Below are 17,959 nucleotides of genomic sequence, written 5' to 3'. Positions count from 1 at the left end.
GTGCACTATCAGTAACAGAGGAGTGGAGCTGGATGTGTGTGCACACTCTGCAGAGAGATTGCAGTTTGTGGGATGTGATGCTGTGGTTAACGCAGGAGATCTCTGCATTAGATAGCGCGTGCTGCTAATGGGGCCAGACAGATGATCACTTGTGCACTGAGGACTGGCACTGAGGTAACAACACACACACACACACACACACACACACACACACACACACACACACACACACACACACACATGCACACACACAGGAACCAGTGTAGCTGCTGAGTGTCCGTCTGTATTTGCAATAAAAGCACTCAGTGCAATGTCCAGTGTTCTCTATTAGGCTCTGATAGAAAACAAAGGTTATAAATACAGGATGATTTCCATATTCAATCCAAATCCACCTGAATGGATTATTTTCAGTTCAATAGCACTACAAATCCCAGACGAATAAATCTGTTATTTCAAACTAATGCTGAATATCTTAACCTCCATAAAGCTAAGAATTAGTGTTAGATTTGAAAAGCCCAACCCGTCCACCCCCATTCCACCTTGTCAAATGATCTCCTGCAACCTCATGCAAAAAAGCAGAAAAAACAAAAACAAAACAAGTTTCACTGTGCTTCACCAAGAGTTAGTTTCCACGCACGTGGAGGCAGCGACAATCTCTCACTTTGGTATTTTGTTTCCACTGTTGTGTGTAGATGCGCCTATTTTCATACTCAGCACAAACAGAATATAAACCTTAAACCACGGGTGCCAAACTCATTTTATTCCACACATATATCCAATTCCATCGCTTAATAGCACAATAACCTGTAGGCAAGGAGAACTACATTTTTTCCCATTCGTTTTATTGCAAAGAAGAACAAGTAAAGTAGGAGAATATTCAAATTTAATCCTTCAAGTTTCTTCAGAAGAATAAGTGCAATTCGGGCACATTGCGGTCTGCTGCTTAGTCCTGAGTCTCAATGTTGTGTCCTGTCCACTTCTTCTAACTAAAACGCTGGATAAATTATGGATAGCAGCTATTTCCATTAAAAAGCATTCTTCTTTGTAGTTCTCGCACTTAGTGAGCTGCGGTCATATTAGACTCTGTGGTGGGCGTGGACATGTTTGACACCTGTACCCTAAACATTTTCCATGGGTTTCATCTCACACCCACCGTCCCCTACGCACACATACACGCACCGCAACCCTCTCTCTCTACTCTACGTTTCTCACTTCCTCCCTCCCTCCCACCCTCCTTCGCTCGCTGTCTCGCTCGCGGACAGTCTCAGCGAGTCGCGCTGACAGCTCGCGCGGTCCCAAGCCAGATATCGTATATTTTTTTGGGAGAACGTGCGCAGCCTCGAGACGTCGCTGTCCGAGGAGCGGACCGAAGAGAAGAGGGAAGATAGAGCCTTCACTGGCACCGTACAGTTGTTTAAACTCGGGGAACACCTGCTTTGTAACGGAGCGAGGAAAACAAGAAAAAGTGAGTACTCATTTAAAATCTTAGGTGAGACATTATCCTTCTCAAAGCGAAGCTTGGAGAAACACTTTTTTTTTGTGGCTTAAATCGCTTTAGAAAACTTTAGAAACTAATTTCAACAACCTTATGTTTCTTTATGCTTCTTATATAGGTTGCTAGTGTAGTTTAAGACTAACTTCAATAGTTTTAAGCATTGGCAGCGGACAGGTGGGCAAGAAGAGCAGCCGCCAACTTTGAGTATCTGTCAGGTCAGCATAGTTCTTACATACAGCAATGGTTTGTTTACGGCGCTACCACAAGTTGCGGTTGGGTTTTCTGTCAAAGAGGCTGCTTCAACTGCTTCAAGAGACGAACCTGCTGCACGTTTATTTTAGCTCTTGTCTGGGTGCAGGGTGGTAATTTTCCTGCCGTGCTGCCAGTCTGCACAATGGTGCATGCTGTGTGTGGTGTGTGTGTTTTTTTTCTTTCTTTCTTTTTTTTTTTTCCAGTTGAAGCAGATTACTGGTGTTAATTTTCAGCAGTGGAGTCCCTGATATCTACTTACAATGTAAACTGTCTGCTGCTAGGGGAGAGTCGAGAGAAGAGGAGGAGGGGGAGGGGGAGGCTTTGCACAGAGAGATTTTAAATTATCACTGGTTTCATTCTCTGAACTGTTAAGGAAAATCTGGCCAGATGCTCTCAAGCTTTCAAAACCACAATCAATACAACCGCAGTCGTAGTGCCCTTAAGCACTTAAGCATTAAACCGCTCTAAAGTGTGGGAGAAGAAAGAGATGCAAGCAGCAGAACAGAAAAAAGCCACTTTGCATGTATGCTATTCGGTTTAGATATACCTCTGCTGCTTCGACGCAAAGTTAAAGCTATAACATTAACTTTTTGTCCTCTGCACACTTCTATCTGCCCTTCTACGTAGAGATCTCCTTCAAGGACAAGGTCAAAGTTGTCAAACAAGTTTATGTCAAGAATAGTTTGTGTTGACCAGATAACTGAAAATAAAAATAAACGAGATAAATGTCGTGGTGCTGTCAGTACAGGTCACGTTCTATGTTGCAAAGCAAATTTAATTTCCAGGAAGTAAAACTGGAACCACAATAGTGTGACTACTGCCCAAGCAGAGAAACACTTCTCAATTTAACCCAGTTAATAAAACTGACAGACAGAGTTGCCCGTGCTTGTGTGCATGCTTAATGTCCAGTTATTTAAAGCTGAAACGGTAACGCAGTTCACAGGCTGCAAGTGGTACACATTTTGTAAGAGAAGAATGTTTTGGTTTGGTGATATAGGTCATGGCAAAACCACATCGTTAGCTTGTTGAACTTGCATGTCATAGTATCTATGGTTGTGCGTGTGTGTGTGTGTGTGTAGGGGCATTTGAGTTTGGCAGGATCAAATGTCTGTCTCAACCTCTGTAATTTAATTAGAATACAGTGTCTCGTTTGCTAGACGGTGAGCAGACACCTGTTCGTCTGTCGGTCTGTGAGTTTCACTGCCCGAGATCCGCTGTGACAGTTGCTCTTTTTTTTTTTTTTGCAGCTTTTCATACATTCGTAAAGTTTTTAAATCAATAGAAAAAAAAGAAGATAAAACTGATAAAGTTTTTCCTTACTTGAAAATCCCCAGAGGCCCAAGGTTTGATTCTGTTCGTTTGTTGGTATCTGACCAAATATTCTCGCTTTTTCAGATGCCGATTCACCGGTTGCAGTTGGAAGGTGGTTGCTAGCCATCTGTCAGTTCTAACATGGAGCGAGAGGGCTCGTTTAGGAAGTAAGAACACACACGCATGCACGACTCACTTCAGCCAGCAGGTCCCATTCAGTTTCACTGCAGCCCAGTACTTTTCCTTTCCCCCTTTCTCTCACTTTTGTCTCCCTTCTTTGGGACACACAACGGTGGATCAAAGTGAAAGACTCTCACATGCATTCCTGAATGATCTCATTCATGCTTTCACTCAAACATCCGCGGCGTCCTCTTTTGTTCGGTAATTAGACTGCAGCATTTTTTACATTTCGACTGTTGTTCCAAAAAACAAAAAAAGCATTTCGCTTCCGCATTACATCAGCACCCTAAGATCAACAAAGGGATCATCTCGAGATGCTGCGTCTGCATCTCCGGATTCTGTTTTAGGGTTTGCATCATGTATTCTTCAGGAGGAAACCTTTGCCTGCAGTGTGCGTGCAGATTCAGTGGCACAAGCTACAGCTCTGAACCTTTTTTTTTTTTTATTTATCTGAGAGAATTTGGAAACTCATCCTCACTTTGACGTGAGCTGCGTCTGTGTGTGTGTGTGCGTGTCTGTGCCCAGGGCTCCTGTTTCTCACGCTGACCTATTTATGTGGAGTTGAACTAAGATCCAGGTTGACAGACGGACCAACAACAAACACACACACCACCTCTTCTCCATATTTTCCATCCATTCTTTTTTCTCTTCTGCTACTTTCTATTTTTACTCCCTTTCTTCTGCTTCTTGTGTGCAATTCATATCATTCACTCACTGTGAATGGATTATTACATATATGTATTTGATTAAGAAGAAAAAATAAAACCGCTGCAGTATCGAAGAGACTAAATCAAATGCAGCGAAACAGGAATTATTGAGCAGTGATGGGTAAATTGAGTCAACATGTGATAACAGCTTGAATGCAGCTTCTGTCCGCTCCGGGCCCCACACAGAGGAAGATGAAGTGAAGTGTGTGTCACCTTTAAATCCTTCCCCTTCCCTCTTGGCAGCTCTTGAACCTCAAAGGGTTCCTTTGTTCGCCTGGCACAAAAGCTCACAGGGTCACATGGTTACCGACTGGCAGAGACTGGCAAACTGAGGGAGAGACAGAGAGGTAAAGTGGGAGAGAGGAGAGGGCAGGGAATGGCAGGGAGAGTAAAGGTGGAAGGAAAAAACAAGAGAAAAAGGAGGAAAACTGATTTGTGAAACAGAGACAGATGGAGTGGGGATATGTCGTACCTTTTCAGTTACTAGAGTAAGTACATGAAGTGTAAGTGTGACCAGTTATGTTGCGTATTTTTCAGGTGTTACAGAAATTGTCGAGACACCGAAACGGCCATTAGAGTGTATATTTATTCATCTTTACTTCATGGTTCATCTCCCATCTATGATTAGTAGTTGCTTGGTTGTCAAATAGTTCCCAGAATGCACTGCTGTCATATAATTTAAGATTTCCGTGTGATTAAAGTTGGAAGACTCCTCCTTTCATTCTTGTAGTCATGGTACAGTCTCAATATTTAGAGTATCTTCTCCTCTTCCTGCACCTCTTTGTACACTCCTCCCCTCCTTTTTCATCTTTGATGTCTTCTGCTCTGTTCTGCTCTTTTTTTTTTCTGTGCGTTTCGTTGGTCTTTGACACTTTTATGTCATCCTTCCGCTTTCTTTCTCTATTCTCGAACTTCCTTTCCCCCAATCTCTCCCTTCCCAATTTTAGTTTCTCCCCTTTTCACCCGTTCGTCCCGATTTAACCGTACATCTATCTCTGGGCTGTACAGCTTGTGTAAAAATAATCAAATGGCTAATAAAAAAAAATAAAAAAAGTGCTTTCCTATAAATAAACGTCTTAAAAATACAGCAGGGATTTTGTGGAAAACACGAAAAATTTGGTAATATCACTTAAAGAAGTAGCTCCATCTTCCAACATCTTTATTTGCCGTCACAAAAACTATATGGAAGTGTATACTTTAGTATAAATCACTTTCTCTTTCTCACTTTTGGATTTCAAGGAGCCTCCAAAACAAACTGCGCTTGGGCACGGGCTCGTCCTCCAGTCTGACTGACCTCTCGCAGGCCAAAACCCCAGCGGGGAGCGGGGAGAAGGGAGGAACAGCTGGAGGGTTGGCAGAGGACTGTAACCTGGACAAAGGGACCCAGCAGAGGAGGGCCGGAGCCAACGCCACCTGGAACAGGTCATTCTTAAATCACTCTGAATTATGGGCAATTTTAGCGCATGTTATTTATAATTATTGTTAATGGTTTTGTCCATGCATGCGAGTGTTTTTGTGTTTATTTAAAGTCCCCAGCAGTTCTACTGGCTCATATTATCCGTGCCGTGAATAGAAACCTCTTTTTACGTACTGTACATATGCACATGTGCATGAGCCGCCTCTCCTCCCTCAGGGTCCTTCGCTCGCATCTCTTCATCGCCGTCCAGTCCTCACTCCTCTTTTCATCTCATTCTGCCTCATAGGTTCCTTTCTTCTTTGGTCTCTCTCTCTTTTCTCTGGTTGTTTTCAGCTTTATTTGGCTCTGGATAGCAGAGAGCGGTGTCAGTTTGTTGTCACATAAGCTTGACCTCTCTTTTTTTTTTTCCTTTTCACAAGAAGACCACTCAGAGGTTATTATTAAACTTAAAAGCTAGAAGTAAAACTGCCGTAGGATATTTAGATGTTGGCGGCTCCGTGTGGCTTTGAGAAACATTTTTGAACCTTGACTGAAGCTGGTCAACCTGCCTGTGACACTTTGATGGATTCAACTCATCTTTAGTTGAGGGGGTTTGTCTCGTAGCTCCTCCATTCTTTGAAAGTATCCGCGTATAAAGTGTTTCACGGTCGGACTTGTTTCCTTTTTGTTTTCATGACGAATTAAAGAGAAAAACATGTTGCAAGTTTGTTTCCATGGGAATTGTGTCAATTGAACTAGACTATACTCCTGTTGTCTGACTGCGGGAATTTTTTGTTTCTTTGTTTCCTTCTAAACGCATTCCTCTGTGTTTATTCACAGCATCCACAATGCAGTGATCTCAGTTTTCCAGAGGAAGGATCTGGGAGAAAATGAACTCTACACTCTGAACGAAGGTGTCAGGTTAGCTCTCTCTCTCTCTCGTCTCTTTCTCTGAAACCCTGACTTTTAGTTTTAAACGGATATTTAAGGAAATTATAATAAATCATACAAATGAAAAACACCTTAAATCAGTTTAAAACGAGAGGAAATGACAGGTGGAGGTTACTCCTGGGTCACTGCTGTTTGTTTGTGTGTTTAATTACAGTGTTGCTGCGGGCACTTGAGTCAGGACTGTGAAAAACAGGCTCGCTGTGTGGTATATAAATATTACCCCACACATACAACATAAACATACGTGTGCACAGTGATGGCCGCTCTTGTTACCGTCTAACGTGGCCTGAGGTTGTGAGTTGATTCAAGTGACTGTATCTAAAACAACAAAAGCTTCACATCACATGAAAATACAGCATTTTTTTATCAAGACAGGGAATTTAATGTGTCCAAACGCGCTGCGTTTGTCCAGGGACGTCTTGTCATTAAAGATTAGACGTGTCTCTTTCCGCAACAACTGTGCAGTCAGTACTAATCTTTTCCCGCTTGTGTTAACAGTTTATCAATGGAAAATGTGGCTTGTTGAAATGTTGAGATGTTGTTGTTGTAGCTTTCAGTGTGAATAACGTCTTTTCTCATTTCCTGAGTATGCTACTGCTGTTTAAACAGTGCAGTCTGCATAATGCAATCTCATCACGTCAGCCTAATGGCATCAAGGCTCGTGTGTGGCTGTGTGTCTGAGTTAGGGATTGAAGTTTAGCAGACTTCTGAAGAGGAATAAAGTTCCCCAGAATGACGACCATGAAACAGCAGAATTCAGAGTAATACAAAAACAAATAAATAAATGAATAAATGTTCGGGGAAAATGCAATCTGGCAGCAGTGATACTGGGTGTTAAAGATCTTACAGGTACCTGAGTCCACAGGAAAAAGTGACAGACGGCACTAAGGTGCAAAGGTTGAGATAGAAACAATAAAACAAGAAACTACGGATGTAAACAAAGAGTTTTTTTTTAATGAAACCATTTCAGATACACTAACTTCAAAGCAAATATTTTAATCTTAAATTAATGTGGCTAGACTTGACAGAAGAGAAAATGCAAAATAAAGCAATCCCCCTCTAAACACTAGACTGTGCAGCCCAGATTGGAAACACCTGGTGGATAAGTGGCACTTCATGAGCACCTGCTCCAAACAGGAAAACCTCCAAAGGAGAAAATGAGTAGCGGTCGAACTAAACAAACACCAGTTTAACTAATATTTGTGTAAAAATCTATACATGTTAACTTAAGTAAATGTATTAATCAGCTAAACGCGATCCACCATAAGTTACTCAACACAAAGTAAATATTCAAATAAATAAATGAAGAGCTGACCTGACAGGTGAGGTGGTGAGTGCCGCTCCCTCTTTTCATGTTGTAACAGTGTGTTTTTGTTGTTGTTGTTGTTTTTCATGTAGGCAGCTGCTGAAGACTGAGCTGGGCTCCTTCTTTACTGAGTACCTTCAGAACCAGCTGCTCACTAAAGGCATGGTCATACTCAGAGACAAGATCCGCTACTATGAAGGTACATAAAACATGTACATGTACCCAAATGCACACCGACTATATATAACTTTTTAGAATATGTGACCGTCTGATGTTTCATCCGTTACTAGTCTAGTCCGTTACTATCTTTTTTGTCTCATAATCCATCTGCAGTAAATCCACACATTTAACCACATTTACAGATATTAAATCTACAAATAACCCAGTCTGTAAATATTCATCCACCATCCCAAACACTTATAGCCAATTTAGAATCACCCGTTAACCCAACAATCGTGTCTTTGGACGGTGAAAAGAAGCACGAGAACCTGGAGAACATCCAAACTTAATATTGAGAGTAAATAAATAGATGTTACATAGACAGAAGATTGAGTATTTGTAAGTTGTTATGCGCAGGCTTTGCGAGGAAACGGTATAATCTCTATTTCTTCCTCTGAAATTAAAGTCACTACATGCCAAACGTCCGCTGTACATGCATTTACTTTTGAATTTCCTTCCTCTATTAAATTGCCGTCCCTTCTGGCTTTGAAGTGAGTGTCCGCAGCGCTGGTGATTTATTTTAGGGGAACTCCGATTTCATTGTTTCAGTCTGACACGACTCTGATCTCAGATACAGTGGAGAGAATAATAATTGACTAGACTTCCAGATGCAGAGTTAACCCCGTTAGTTAACTATTAGATTGAACTGCGAGGCTTTATCTCCCCCAGCGTCACTTCTAGTAAAGGGCCTGCACGCACCTGTACGCACACAGACACATGCTGGGGAGACGGTGAATTGGTGATAATGATATTATGTTCTCTCTGTTGTGGCGAATCTGTGACCTTTACATGAAATACCTTTGACATGATAACACACACACACACAGAGTGACAGATTTTCACCACTGTCGTCAGAGCGAAAAGACAGGAAGTGATCCTTTACGTCAACTGCACTTCTTGTCAGTGAGAAGTTTAAGATAAGACAAACCACAGCCACTCAGACTCATTGTTCGGGTTGAATCGAGAGGAGTTTGGTGTAAAATGCAAAGTAAGCCCTTTAGGATTTAATCCCCCAGGTATTTTTGGTGATATTTACAGATTAACGCCCAAATCCAGAGATGACTCAACAACTTAGCTTCTCTCATATGTTTCTATACATTATATTAAAAGTTCTTCTAATGATTTAGTTGTGGTCTTTAGTAAAAAAAAAGTGTTACTTTATTTCTTTTTACATTATGTTGGGTTGCAGGCATGTTGCTGTATGAGGCCAAAACAGAACGAATAGAAAAGCGACTTTTTTTTCAGATGTTACGTTTACAGCTTGTTGTGATCGTTGTATCCAGTCTGTTCAGTCCAGTCATTTAATGCCCCTTATCAGATCAGATGTTAACGCTTATCATCTGATTTCCCGATGGACTTTGCTCTTTTTTTTTTTTATAGATATACTGTACACAGATAAGAAATATACGCTCTGATTTACACCAGTATGTTTTCTGTCTTTGACTCTGATTATGTTCCTGACTGCATCACAGGTCAGAAGTTGTTGGACTCTCTGGCCGACACGTGGGACTTCTTCTTCTGTGACGTTCTGTCCATGCTGCAGGCCATCTTTTACCCCGTGCAGGTACGCTCACCCGAGCACGCTCACCAAGCTTTCCTTAAACCACGTTTCACTTTAACACCTCGGTTGCGCTGACGTGGGTTGTTTGTGCGCGTTCAGGGAAAGGAGCCGTCTGTGCGTCAGCTGGCTCTTCTCCACTTTAGGAACATCATCACCCTCAACTTGAAACTGGACGAGGCGCTGTCTCGACCGCGAGCCAGGGTTCCTCCCTCCATCATACAGATGCTGCTGATACTGCAGGTATTCCTTCCATGTTTCCCCCTCTTCCACCAAGAGTCTCTCACGCGGCCTCTCTCATCCTTAAACATATGGTAAGCGCTAGCATGCTCGACTGATGTGGGGTGAGCGTAAATGTCAACAGATGGAGAGGAGCCGAGGGTAGAGAGAGGGGTTGTTGTGTTTTGTTTTTTTTTTTTTTTTTCCTTGCAAAGGGATCTCACAGGAAGTGAATGTCAGTGTGTTCACAGAGCACAGTTTTCTTCCCATGACCACTCGGTAGCCTCTGCACCTCCCTGCCACTGTGTTTGTCTGGGTCAATTATCCGTATTTACACTGTCATAAGAGTTTGTCTTGTCTGCAGAGTAATAAGAGTCAAAAACATCCATCTGTTGTCTCCGCAGGTAACGCGAGTTTATTACAGTTACTGCACGTGTTGTCGTTCCACACGATAAATTGTTACTTACTTTAACTCACTACTAGAGTTTTTAAACTTAACATGCCGTCAAGTTTTTAATTTCACTCATAACTGATGCACGCTTCACTATCGAAGGACAGATTTGAGATTCTGACCCTCCTCCTTTCAAGGTTCATAGCTCTTTTCACAGCAGACGTTTTGACTCGTCACATCAGGAAAAGCAGTGGTGTATTAATAATGGCTTAGTTGCATTTAGTGTAAAACATAAAGCCATGGCAATGAACCAGCATGCAGAAAAAAGGTAAAAAGGTCCCACATCTATGCAGAATGCAGCCACAATTAAGACACCTGTGGAAAAAAAAGTCTGCTAATATCTTACGTTTTTTAAACTAATCATTCCTACATTCTTCAGGGTTTCAGAGACCATGCATTTTAATTCAGATTAAGACAAATATTAAAATTGGAGCATGTTATAAGTAGCCAAAACTGTGTGCGTCACTGTGTGCACCACTTCGTTGTAGCAGAGCTGAGGTTCCAAGTTAGCCGAGTTAACTACGTGAGCTTTACTCTCTTACGTTCTTTTGAGACCGCTGCTCGTATGGACGTAGCCCGTGTTCTTTTTATACAATCGTCACACATTAGTACTCAGTAATCAGTTTTACACTGAATCATTTTTGGTGGCTTTATCGGCCCATAAAAACGATTCGAAGCGGAAAATCCCTTTTTGACCGAGCTGGTCTTCAACGTGCAGAACATGACTACAGCCAAAGGGGGAAATGATCATTACTGTAGTTCTCAGAAGTCTGTGTTTCTGAGTACACAAGAGGACACCAGCTGAGTAATTCAATCTAAGGTCATTTCTGAAAAAAGTGAATCGAGAGAAATTCTACTTACTCAGAGCGTGTTAAACCTTAAAGACGTTTCAACGCCTTCGACCTCTCAAAGATTATAAATTAAGAATCAGTCTTTGTAGTTTGGATTGCATAAAGATTATCAAGTTACCTGTCCTGCGTAAAGTCCAGTAATGAACGAGCGTGTCTACTTCTTGTTGTGTTTGGGTTACTTGGTGACTCATTGACCCAAATCTGCTCCTTCCAGATTCGGTCAGAGAAGATTAGACAGCAAGAAAGAGCGAGAGGGAGGTGTTCTTGAGAGAAAACTGAAGAAATACAAAGCATTGTATTTCTTTTTTTTTTTTTTCCTTGGATACATTGTATATAGATAAATTACAGAGTAATTGAAACTGGTGTTTTTAGTTTGACCGACACCAGTAGAGGAGAAAAACAGAACTGGACTCAAAGTTATGAAAGACGGCGGGAACGTAGTTAAGAAAAGGGTTTTGTAAGATAAAATTTCTTGCAACGAGTGCACGCAGCTTTTGCTTCTTCTTGTTTCATCTGTTAGTGATTTCCCTTTCATCCTGTTACAGCGCTGTGACGCCAGTTCACTGAAGTCTGCCCCATTTATGTGGTTTGTTTCTCTGCTGCGGTTTTCATGCAATGATTCAGAGTATTGAAACCTGATTGATCTGAGTGCGAGGTCTGGGCCCAGATGTGCTTCACCCCTCAGTGTGAACATTTATATACAATAATTTTAAGGGTGGTTCTGAATTTTATTGAAGTGCTGACAATATTTTATTGCTTTAAAGACCGGGTGATGGCTTTAACCCTTAGATGCACGACCTACCAATTAGAATCAATGTGTTTTATGCTGTAAAGTTAAGAAATTTCTTTCATTTTGGTTAGTGATTGTTTTTTTTGTTTTTTTTGATTATATTTCGGTCAACAATAGAATTACTTTATGTCCCAGTCGTCACACCCCGGTGGTGGTGGTTAAGTACCTCAACTGATAAAAATCTTACTTTCCCAGGGTTAACCTTTGATATCACACAGAAAATGCTTTGGGTACTGATACAAAAAAAGCAATTACTTAAAAAATATTAGATACAAAAGCCAAATGGCCCAGACCACTTATTTGAGGAACACATGGAAGATTAAATGATAAAATTTTAAAATGACAAAGATATTGCAAAAAAACAAAACAAAACAACAGCTGGGATCATTTTTGAGTCTTTGACTCAATAAGTCTTTAAACTACTTGTTTTGGCTCATCACTCTCATTGTTTTGAGCACATTCTGCCTGGTAGCTAAATTATCTTAAAAGAATCATAATTGACCGTACGTGAAGTCATTTTAACATGTTTTAATATGTTATATTAAAACAGCGTCAGTCTCCAACTCGGGGAAGATCTTAAGGCAGACACGTTAGCCGACTGCCTTCAGATGATGTCATTTTGGTTGTGGAGCTGTAACAAAAGCAAACTGCTGACTTTCACAGCTGCGGAGACGACCTCCCTAACACGGCATCAATTAGTTTGGAGTCGAGTCAAAGTAAACAGTTAACGTTCTTCATTTCTGTCTCTCCTGACGCCCAAAAATAACAGATTAATCCAGGAAGGATGTTCCGACCAGTGAGACTTTGGTGCATGTTGACTAATCATTGAGGTCCTTAAAATCCACTGTACACTACTCTACAAGAACCAAATGTCCCAATTAATCAATTATTAGTTGATGCTGCTGAAACACAGACTCTCAGACTTTGATGGTGACCAAGACAAAACAGTGGAGTTCAGTGTTACACTTATGTCACTGGTCCTCACAGCAGTTCAGTCTCTCTATACTGTCATGTATTAAATCAGTGACACACGTTTCTTTTGTTGTGGTTTCTCTTTATCTTAATTAAGCCACAGTGTTGATGGTTATATATGTTTATACAACCTTCATACCAGATCCGCTCAGCGCTTTATTGAGGTTTACTTCCAGCCAGAGCTCTGAAAAGTCTCCTGTTGTGTTTGCGTACGCACCATTTAGTTTTAAACCAAAGTCAACGAGCCTATCAGAGATCTTTCATTCTGCTCACAGTTAGCTATTGATAAAAATCACAGAAAGCCAAATTGGGCTCTTTCTCCTTTTGTTCTTTCCCGGAAATGTTTTCACGGCTTTAAAAGTTTCCATTACTAGCAGCCAAAAAGCCTGCTAACACAACCGCTTGTGTTTGTGTGCCGTTGACCCAGGGGGTGCACGAATCTAAAGGTGTAACAGATGACTACCTTCGTCTGGAGTCTCTCATCCAGAAGGTGGTGTCGCCCTACCTCGGGACTCACGGTTTATATTCCAGAGACGGATCGTCCAATCTGCACTGCTCTTCCTGCCTCCTAGGTATGTTTGTGTTTATTTGAATCCGCAGAAAAGATCCAGTGGAAGCGTTTCTAAATGTTCCATGCTCTAATGTTTATATAGTTACTTGTACTTTGGGTTTTCCATGGTGATCTGAGGCGTGTTTTTAATTATAAAGCAATCAAAATTAAAAGCTAATCTTTTTTTTTCCATCGCTCTGTTTAGAAAAGCGACTGCAGCGCTGGCCCGCCAAGGCAGGCAACTCTCCCATTGCCAAGAACCCAGTAGTCCGCTCTAAGAGCTACAACGTTCCCATGCTGACGCCCGTAGTGGAGTACGACATGGACTCCTCCACGGGAGGCGGTGGCGGGATCAGACGACACTCCGTCTGTGAGATGACCTCCTGCGTGGAGGAGAGCAGCCCTGTAGCCAGATCTGCCGCCAGTAACGCCAGCACGTCCAGTCTCGCCAGCCACTCCTCAGCTTCCACTGCCTTTGTTGCTCTATCAGGTGAGAATACACAGATAAATAAAAATAAAAAACAGAAAATAAAAGAAATAGCTCTAAACGTTTTACTGTTCTTCGTTCAGACGCTCTAACGTCAAGCAAGGATCCCTGCTCCGAAGATGCTGACAGCCCCTCAACTCCCCACGCTCTGCAGCCACAGCAGCACTCCCCCTGCATCCTCCCGGATCCTTCCCCAGGCGAGGACACGCACTGCACCTGCTCCCTCGCGTCCGACTCCCCCTCGTCCTCCAAAGCGCTGACTCAAGACGCCAGCTCCGGTCCCAGCCCGTCCTCCAACCCGGAGATCATGATGGACCACATCGCGGAGTCCCTGGACTCGGAGGTGGAGTTCGACGGCATCTTTCTGGACTTCTCGCGCCGTTGCTCCGGAGGGTCAACGCACAGCAGGGACAGCGGCAGCCGGCAGAGCGTGGCGTGACAAACGGACGCACAGCGATCCATGAGCCATGACTGACATTCCTCACACCCTGTGACGCACCGTCAGGGATTCTTTCAAACTGAATTATTTTTCTATACGATGTTTATCACTAAAAACAAACTTCACGATGGCTGGTTCATATGTTAAAGTCCAAGCCCCCGGCTGGAATGGAAGCTACGATGACATCAGTCTCTTTCAAACTAAACTATCACTAATGAAGATAAAAGCTGACAGGAGAGGTTAGGACACACTGTTGACGACACAATCCAGAGTCAAATATCTTCAGCATCATACTGAACAACTTCAACAATCAAATTCAAACTTTTAACATATAGTAAAGTATATGAACATGTTTTAATTATTGGACTATTAAATATTATTTTGAATATTTAAATACAAGTCTAAACCTGGTGGTTTTTGTGTCATTAGTGTCTTTATCTGTATAAGTATGTCTAGTACATTGAGCTAACTGAAACTGGAGTTGCTATTTGCAGTAGTTATTCAGTGGAAGAAGGAACTGGTTCCAGTGTATTTTTTTATTTTTTCTTTGGTTTTAACCCTCATCTACATGAGATCAGTGATAGGCATAATGCAAGATTATATCTCGGCTGCTTTGATGTTTGGGGAAAATCCATTGTGCCTGGTATAAAAGCTGATCTCAGTGTTAATTCAGTCCTCAGCGATATCAAACTGACTGAAAGATCTGAGCTAAAAGCATATTTCTGTACTGGTCTACAGCTGCAGTTGTTGCAACTTTCTTAAAAGTTTTGTCGTTTTGTTAGACGTCCATCTTGTCAGTTTGGTTTGCCTCTTTTCAAACCGTCTTTCTTTAACTGTCAAATCAAAATTGTCTCTGAAACTATTCTCTGGGTCACCACAGAGGATGTGTGAAAAGGATTTTTAGTCGAAACTGAACTTGTTACGCTTCATTTAATGGGTTAAAGGTAATGATGTCTGAAAAGACCGTGGCTTCACACACTAAAATAGCATAGATTAAAGCTGCTACAGTCTGTCTAGACCAGAACTGGAGCAAATAACCACATTTAAAGAAACCTCAGTTAATACATTTAAGACTATAATCTAATACCTCTAAGCAAAAACATCAACATGAACCATTTAGAATCATATGGAGATGTAAGATCTACATTTGAATTGTTTAAAAATCAATGCATGCTTAAAAAAAATCCACAAAATCTATCTAAATTAATGATGTAAGGCCAGTTTTGATATCAGTGCATATTCTTTAATGCAAGTTGGGAAAATCTTGCAGACACTGCCCTCCTGTGGCAAACTTCTTGCAGTGAAGCTCATATTTTCCGTACTTTGATCACAAAGTGATAATGAATGTGTGGCGGAAGGGAGCGTAAATAAAGGGAAACATGTTGAATAATTTCAGTATTTAAAACCTGGAAAACGTTGTGTAGAGTTGAGCAAATGGCGATTACCTGACTGAGGGGGGCAGCAATGAGCCAGAGCGGCGTGTAGGCAACAAGACTAGAGTAGAAGAAGAGGCTCAATTAGACACACCTGTTGCTGATGGAGGGAATGACACGCTGTACAGAGCGAGGAAAATACAACAGAGACGTAATAATTCAGCTATTTTGTTATTTTTCTAGTTCACTTCAAAAATATAAATCGTGACGCTAATGATAAAGTGAGGAGGTTTTTATTTGTTGAAGAACCGCCTGGATTGACTGGATTTACCCGGACAAACTACGGCGCGCTACCAGGTGAGTTCAGGTTTGAATTAACATTTTATTTGATCATTATGCCCTGCTTGAATCTGACTTGTCTTTGTTGGACGTTGGATGTTTTTTTGTTTTGTTTTTTATTATCAAATTAGGTCTGAACAGGTAAAGTTTGTTTGATTTCAAGGAAAAGTGGAGGCGCCGAGACCGAAAAGCGGCATCCATACTGAATATGGTTGTGTGCAGCCAGAGGCGTATCAATGATGTGTCCAGGCGTGTTTGTTTGTTAGTAGTAAAAGTTAATGCGCTGTTGGCGTCGGCCCTTTAATCGAAATATCGAGCGAGCCACCTGGTTTGGACTTGTATTATTAATTAGTACATATTTTGAATATTTTTGGAGTAGTCTTAAATTGTTTGTAACCATTAGAACCACTAGCATCGTGATCTGCCGGGAGGTGGCAGTATACACCAGATTGACCCTGATCTGGTTGACCTCCAGCCAATCTGTCATTTTTACGTGTATACATGCACTTAAGTTCTCCTGTTATAGTCCGATTAAAGCAATAATTCGTTGTTGTTTTTTCACGTGCATGTAGACGCACTGCACTTTTTTTGGAAATTTAGTAATGTAGGCACTGCACATGTTGTGCCACAAAACGGTGAAAATATAAATGGCCTCAGCTTTTTTAAAAAAAATTTAAAAACCCACCCACAATAAGTCGTTTGAGGACTCTTTGTTCTCAAAACAGACTCCAACATCATATCATTTGAAACTGATAATACTATAAGTGTTATTCTGTATTCTAACCTCCATAACTGCAATGCACAATTCCCTTAAATCTTGTAAATCTGAACTTTGCAAAGAAGTAATAAATAACACGTCCTAACAGGGTGGCTAGATCGACATTTTGATTAACTCGTCAAACTCTAAGGCCTGTGTATTAACTTTGACTACATGCAGGACATACAAGTATGCCCGATGCCTAATCAATCTGCTTCTGCATATTGATGATGTGCATGTGTATGCACCGTCAGCAGTCAATATACCCACCACAGAGTGTAGATATGCCCTCTGGCGCCCCCATGTGTCCGACACAGGCTCAGTGTGGTACATAGATTTTAATCATTCATAAGGGAAACTGCTTGGTCACAGTAACTTGCACATTTGAGAACCACAAGTAAAAAGTAAAAATATATTAAAATAAAATACTATAAGAAAAAAAAGTACAAAATTAGCATCTGAACAAATGTACAAGAAACAGAAATGGCAGTAACTCTATATTAAAGGATTAATAAGGTAATAAAGCATGTTAACATTGAGTTATCTGTTGCACAGTTGTTGCTTGCCACATTTTCGATATTTCCACCACATGGTGTGGCATGTGAAATGTTGCTTTTTGGTCTTGGCTGCTGAAAAATTTACTAGGGCTAAAATCGAAGAATGCATATCTCTGCAAGTTGAACTATTTTTATTAGTAAGTTTCATTTTTCGTAAGACCACAGGATTATGTTTATTTATGTTGTAGTTGCTTGGTCTTTACCCCAGACCAATAACAATGCAGAGGGTCACGCTACCTTTTTTTTAAATTATTAAAATCACTTACTAGATTAAATCGGGAAGTAGTTTATAAATTCTACCACGTGGGGGCCAAAGTTAAAAACTAAAATGACCCAGTTTCTTTAAAAATCAAGACTAGGAACTGAATCATTTTAGTTTTTAACGAGACCAAAGACCGAGACCATAAACAACATTTCACATGCCACGCCATGTGCTGGAAATATGACAAGCAACAACTGTGCAACAGATAACTCCATGTTAACATGCATCATTACCTTATTAATCCTTTAATATAGATTTACTGCCATTTCTGTTTCTTGTACATTTGTTCAGATGCTAATTTTGTACTTTTTTTTCTTATACTATTTTATTTTAATAGATTTTTACTTGTGGTTCTCAAATGTGCAAGTTACTGTGACCAAGCAGTTTCCCTTATGAATGATTAAAATCTATGTACCACACTGAGCCTGTGTCGGACACATGGGGGCGCCAAAGGGCACATTTTAAAGAAATAAAAGCACTGTGGTGCTCTTCACTGAGACCAGTAACTCTTTACAGAACAAAAAAAGCTAACACATA

The 17,959-nt window shown here is 41.1% G+C and overlaps 1 protein-coding gene across 5 annotated transcripts; it reads left to right on the top strand.

The window, feature by feature from the left end:
* Positions 1-5: 5 nt before the first annotated feature.
* LOC124999669 (proline-rich protein 5-like) lies at positions 6-14,545 on the top strand. 5 transcript variants are annotated; one of them, XM_047574631.1, is made up of 11 exons: positions 7-174; positions 1,263-1,465; positions 3,143-3,225; positions 5,176-5,367; positions 6,182-6,262; positions 7,691-7,797; positions 9,290-9,381; positions 9,478-9,618; positions 13,086-13,230; positions 13,414-13,698; positions 13,779-14,545. In XM_047574631.1, the coding sequence occupies exons 3-11, from the start codon at positions 3,200-3,202 to the stop codon at positions 14,132-14,134; spliced, it is 1,425 nt and encodes a 474-aa protein (XP_047430587.1). In that variant the 5' UTR covers positions 7-174; positions 1,263-1,465; positions 3,143-3,199; the 3' UTR covers positions 14,135-14,545. The 5 variants fall into 5 exon arrangements, with proteins under 5 accessions (XP_047430589.1, XP_047430586.1, XP_047430587.1 ...); XM_047574633.1 differs by lacking the exon at positions 1,263-1,465 and having other exon boundaries at positions 6-174; positions 5,185-5,367; XM_047574630.1 differs by lacking the exon at positions 1,263-1,465 and having other exon boundaries at positions 6-174.
* Positions 14,546-17,959: the final 3,414 nt, after the last annotated feature.

This window comes from Mugil cephalus, chromosome 22 (assembly GCF_022458985.1).
Source record: "Mugil cephalus isolate CIBA_MC_2020 chromosome 22, CIBA_Mcephalus_1.1, whole genome shotgun sequence".
In the NCBI taxonomy this organism is placed as follows: Eukaryota; Metazoa; Chordata; class Actinopteri; order Mugiliformes; family Mugilidae; genus Mugil; species Mugil cephalus.
Note: the sequence above shows the minus strand (reverse complement) of the source record. Positions and strands in the feature narration are given on the sequence as shown.

Excerpts from the sequence above, each read along its gene's own strand:
- LOC124999669 (XM_047574630.1), top strand. The coding sequence starts at position 3,200 with ATGGAGCGAGAGGGCTCGTTTAGGAA. Across the intron at positions 9,382-9,477 it reads CCATCTTTTACCCCGTGCAG|GGAAAGGAGCCGTCTGTGCG; the intron begins GTACGCTCACCC and ends GTGCGCGTTCAG. Across the intron at positions 13,231-13,413 it reads CTGCTCTTCCTGCCTCCTAG|AAAAGCGACTGCAGCGCTGG; the intron begins GTATGTTTGTGT and ends CGCTCTGTTTAG.